The sequence below is a fragment of the Haliotis cracherodii genome, unplaced genomic scaffold, assembly GCF_022045235.1.
Source record: "Haliotis cracherodii isolate W230 unplaced genomic scaffold, xgHalCrac1.p SCAF_7, whole genome shotgun sequence".
NCBI lineage: Eukaryota > Metazoa > Mollusca > Gastropoda > Lepetellida > Haliotidae > Haliotis > Haliotis cracherodii.
In genome coordinates this window covers 5,782,132-5,787,392 of record NW_027266330.1, presented here as the reverse complement: position 1 = coordinate 5,787,392, position 5,261 = coordinate 5,782,132, and the positions used below count along the sequence as shown (strand labels likewise).

General features: G+C 41.5%; 1 protein-coding gene across 1 annotated transcript; it reads left to right on the top strand.

Annotated features, from left to right (window-relative positions):
* The first annotated feature begins 470 nt into the window (after nt 1-470).
* On the top strand, nt 471-4,450 carry LOC139447316 (zinc finger protein 493-like). Its single transcript, XM_071228618.1, has one exon. The coding sequence runs from the start codon at nt 618-620 to the stop codon at nt 4,044-4,046; it is 3,429 nt and encodes a 1,142-aa protein (XP_071084719.1). The 5' UTR covers nt 471-617; the 3' UTR covers nt 4,047-4,450.
* The last annotated feature ends 811 nt before the right edge of the window (nt 4,451-5,261 follow it).

Here is a 5,261-nt window from a genome sequence, read left to right as displayed (position 1 = left end):
GGCTGAAAACTGTCCTGCCTCTAACCACACCAACAAAAATTAAAGCTTAACCAGGTCAGATGGTTTGTCTGAAAATTACCTGATATTGTCACATTTGAATAAAATGAACGAACAAGCTGTAAAGAGTAGTGTCCCCTATTTGTGGATTGGTGGAAGTCACATGGATTTGAACTATGACTATGATACGTTGTTTGTTAGTAGTCATATAATTCACAGAGATAACAATGCGAGAGAAAAAGCACTTTCTGTGTTTCTCCCATTTTGTCCATCAATTTCAAAGTGAATTGTGAATGAATTTCTGTGTAGATTTTGGTTAAACGATACAAATAATAATGGAATTTGTTATATGATTTTTGCCCAATATACCACAACACAAATGCAATATAACTGAAATAATGTTCAAAATAATCAATGCTGTATCAACACATGATCAGTCTTATTATCCAATTTGATTCTTTTCTCTTTACAGATTTGACTTGCCAACTGACCTAGACAGAGCACGTTGCACAAGAAGTCATCACGTCCATCATGGTGCCCCCCAAGCACAGGTGGAGCTACACTACCTACATTCAACACTGTGGCCCACTGTGAGTCACAATGGTCCACTCTGAGTCACAATGGTACTGATGGCAGATGGCGGCAGATCACACCCGAGGACAACCCGAAATAACCTGACCTACAAACCTCAAGAACACACGGAGAATACTGACCAAGGCTCTCCAGGATTATTGGACGCTTCCACAGGATCGCAGGCAGGATCTGTTGCCAAGGGACACTACCACAATGACGCCATGAACTTTGAGAGGCCTGATGTCGGTAAAGACTCCGAGGATCAAGTTGTGATGCTGGACGACACCAGCATAGCCTCCGTCCACAAGATTGGGAAATGTGATGCCATGTGTATATATGCTCCAGGAGAAACTTCATCACATGACACAGTGGTAGTGAATGATGATCTTGAGAGGGGATGTCGGGGAAATGTGAGTAATGGGTTGGTCGGTCAGGGTGATGAAGATGTTCAGACAGGTACTGAATGTAAGACTGGTAGAGTTGTAAAGGATGCAGGGTTGAAGAATCCGGGGGATGAAAGTCAAACCTTCAGCTATCTGTTTGATGGAGCTGATCACAGTCTTTTTGACATCTCTTTGCCTTCTGGTGGACTCCCCAGGACAGTTGGTGGTGCGAGGGACATGGTGGATGCTGTCAAGAACACAGCAGGAACAGCTGTAGGGAATCAATCAGTGGGTGGTGTCAGGCAGAGAATTGTCTGCAGTGACCAGTTGGTGGTTGGTGAAGGAAGGAAGGCTGTTGTTACTGACAGTGTTGGACCAGTGTCTGGAGGTGACAGGTCAATACTACTTGAAGGAGAGGACCTCAGAAATGCTGGTGTTCTGGGGAAGAGTGTTGGACCAGGGTCTTCAGATGGGAGGCCTCCAGAACTTGCTAGAACAGACCTCAGAAATTCCCATGTTCTTGAGGACAGTGTTAAACCAGGGTCTGCAGATGGGAAGCCAATACAATTTATCAAGCAGAATAGTCATCATATGTTGAAGGACACTGTAGATGAAAAAGATAAAATCACCACACAAAATAATAATAATGCCGAAAGAAGCCCTACCAGTTCTCAGATGACTTGTGACGACATGGTTTTGGACCTTTCCACAGCATCCCAGGATGACAGCGATGGGGAAGATGTTCTTCAAGAGAAATCATCTGCTCCTTGTAAGATTATTGCTACCATGAACACCAATGTCACTGAGTCTGAGAGAACAAAAAATAAAAATACAATTCTCCGGCTTTCATCTTCCAGAACATCACAGGACCATCCAAATAAATCACATGTCCCAAGTGCAGAGTCCTTGGAAACAGGTCAAGGTCAAGATATGACCTTGTGTCATGATAGTGACCTTAGCCAAGAAATAGAAACTGGTTCCAGAAAGACTGATGACAAAAGTACTAAGGTGTGTAGTGAGAATCCATCTGAAAGTGATATTTTCATGTCTGTTGTCATCAAAACAGAGCCTGACTCTTCTGTCCCTGACATGCCTTACTTTGAAATGGAAGTCCCATCCCGGCCGTTGCCTGACAGAGGAAGGAGGAAGCTTACAGGGACAGACAGGGACTCCCCACTGCCTGCAAAGCGACTGAAGAAGAATTCGAAATCCCATAGTAATCAAATGGCGACTAAATCAGGTTCTATATCCCATTCATGTAAGGTTTGTGAAAAATCTTTTTCTAAGGAAACAAAACTGAATGTTCATCTGAAGCTCCATCGCCAAAATGATGGCCTTCAGTGTGTGGCGTGCAGTAGGAAATTTAAAACAGTGGGACGATTCAAATCTCATGAGTGCAAAAGCAGTGTTTACTTTGAATGTGGAATCTGTGAACAAGTTTTTACTGAGAGGGACAAGCTAAAACATCATGTAGAAAACCATCGCAAACTACCCGAGGTGATGAACTTTGAATGTGGCATCTGTGAACTGGTCTTCACTGAGGCCACCAGTTTGAACGTTCACTTACAGACCCATGAAGAGAGGAAACGGTTTCAGTGCAAGCTGTGTGAAAAGACGTTCAAGAGCTCCAAATGTTTGGTCAATCATAGAAAGAAGAAGCATGGCAAGACTTATAAATGTAATATTTGCTCAAAGCAGTTTGGAAAACAAACAAGCCTTGATGCACATGCTAAAATACACACAAAGAGACAAAGGTTTGGATGTAAGAAATGCCAAAAAAGGTTTTCAAAGTTGATAGATTTGAGAATCCATTTGAAGATGCATAAGCGATGGAAGTGTAAAACTTGTGATGAAATTTTTGAAACCAGCACAGAACTGGTTGAGCATAAGGTTGTTCATGAGACAATGTATGAGTGTGCGAACTGCGAATTTACCTGTAGCTCTGAAGCTGTGATAAAAACGCACATGATCTCCCATGAAGAAACAAGATCCTTTCCTTGCGCGGAATGTGACAAGAGCTACAAGTCCTTGAAATGGTTGCAGAATCATTGTAAAAAGAGTCATGGAAAACACTACAAGTGTGATGTTTGTTCAGAGGAGTTTGAGGAAGCAACAAGTCTCTCTAGTCATTCTCTACTACACACCAGTGAAGACAATTTTAAGTGCGAGGCGTGTGGACTGAGGTTTCATAATAATAAAGATCTGAAGCAGCATGTGAAGATTCATAAAAAATGGAAATGTCGAAGATGTGATATTGAATATGAGACTCAAGAAGAACTGAAGATTCATCGGGATCGACATAAGAGACCGTTTCGATGTGTTGCGTGTGATTTTGCAAGTAAGACTGCAAGTGAGTTAAAGAACCACATGCTCAGTCACGACGACATTCATGAATTCACGTGTAAAGTATGTAATGAAACATTCATGACAGCGACAGCGTTGTACAGCCATCAACTCACACACATCAATCTTAAGAAATATACATGCGAGTACTGTGGGTCAGGGTTCACGCACCGCTCAACATTAATTATACATAAAAGAGTCCATACGGGCGAGAGACCGTATCCTTGCACCATGTGTGACAAGGCCTTCATTGAAAAAAGTGCACTGAGATCTCACATGATCTCCCACAGCTCGGAGAGAAAACATAAGTGTGAACAGTGCGGGAAAACTTTCCCCCATAAGTGCAGTTTGGTGAGACATTGGAGAATTCACAATGAAGAAAAGCCTTTTCAGTGTGAGCAGTGCAAGAAGACCTTTGGGCAGTCCACTCAGCTGAAGAGACACAAGCGGACTCACACCGGTGAAAAGCCATTCAAGTGCGAGGATTGCGGGCTCCGATTTGGATATATAGAAACACTACGCTCTCATAGAAGGATTCATAATGACATCACAATATACTGTAAACTGTGTGACAAGTCCTTCTCGACAACGGTTCATTTGAAAAGGCACATGAAAACCCACACTGGTGAAGTGGACTTTGTGTGTGACATGTGTGGGGAGGGGTTTATCAGGAAGGACTACTTTATGAAACATTTCAAATCTCATGAAAAGAAGTCTGAGAATGGAAAAGCCAGCAAGGTGCATAGCTAGTTTTTCGACAGGCACATGAGGTTTGTGAATTACAAAGCTGAAGGCATTATGTGTCAACCAGAAGAGAAGATGTAAAGGTGGAATTTGATTTAAATGAAGCATTCTTTGCACCTGATATTGATTTGATATGATTGCCTCGAATATCTAGAAACAATTTGACTTCAATGCCTGTGACTTTTGCTTCTGATTGGTCTAACGCAACTACACAAGTAGAGTTTTTCATGAATTAGATTACGGATTATGTACCAGATACAGTTTGTATTGGCATGTATTTCAATCCACATGTATGAACCAAGGGTGGATCCACCATTTTTTAAAGAGAGGGGGTCCAAAATATCCCAGTCCTCTTTCTAGCAAATTTTACTGCCTACAACATACAAAATTTTTCGGTGGGGGGGGGGGGGGGGGGGGGGGGGGGGGGGTCAGACCATTTGGTCTGGACCCCCCCTTCTGGATCTGCCTATGTGAACCCTATTTCGACAAAAAGAATTCTGTCATTTTGAACCCTATGTCATTAACATGAGAATGGATAGTTACATGACATGTTAAGTTTTCATCCCTAAGGTTCAGTGTTATGTCATGTAAGGGACATATAATAAAGACCAGTCCCTAAGCATCATTTCCAGAAGTACCTCCTCCATATATATATATTTTAATTTAAAAAAGGGACGCACATCTGGCATGTTGGCACCCTAATATTTGAACCTTGGTCTGTTGTCCATCATCTGTTGGTTTTTCTCAATGTTTAATTTGATCATGTATATATTATTAAGGATTTATATAGGTGTTCTAATCGGCCAGTATTCCGCTCCAGACTTACAAACAATTTATTTAAGTTTGAAAATGGTGATTTATTGCATCAATAAAGTGAAAAGGACTTAAATAGTAACTTTTACATTACTGCATTGAACGAAATGTCAAATAAAGATTTTTATAAGAAGTGTCTTGTCCCACTTTACCCGCCATTTGTTTTTCAAAATCCTCTATTTCAGTGTTTCCAGATAAAATAGAATACGATTCCAGGTATTCGAGTGATTGACATTATGAGCAACGAACCAAGTCTCGAAGTCTGACCCATTTAGTTGCCTCGTACGACCAGCACTGGCTGCTTGGGAGTATTTCTAACCTGGATTCCTCACGAACCGCTTGTATTGATATATAGATGGCCCTTGATATTTGAGTTGGTGATTAGGACTATAACTTAATGAGGTAGCA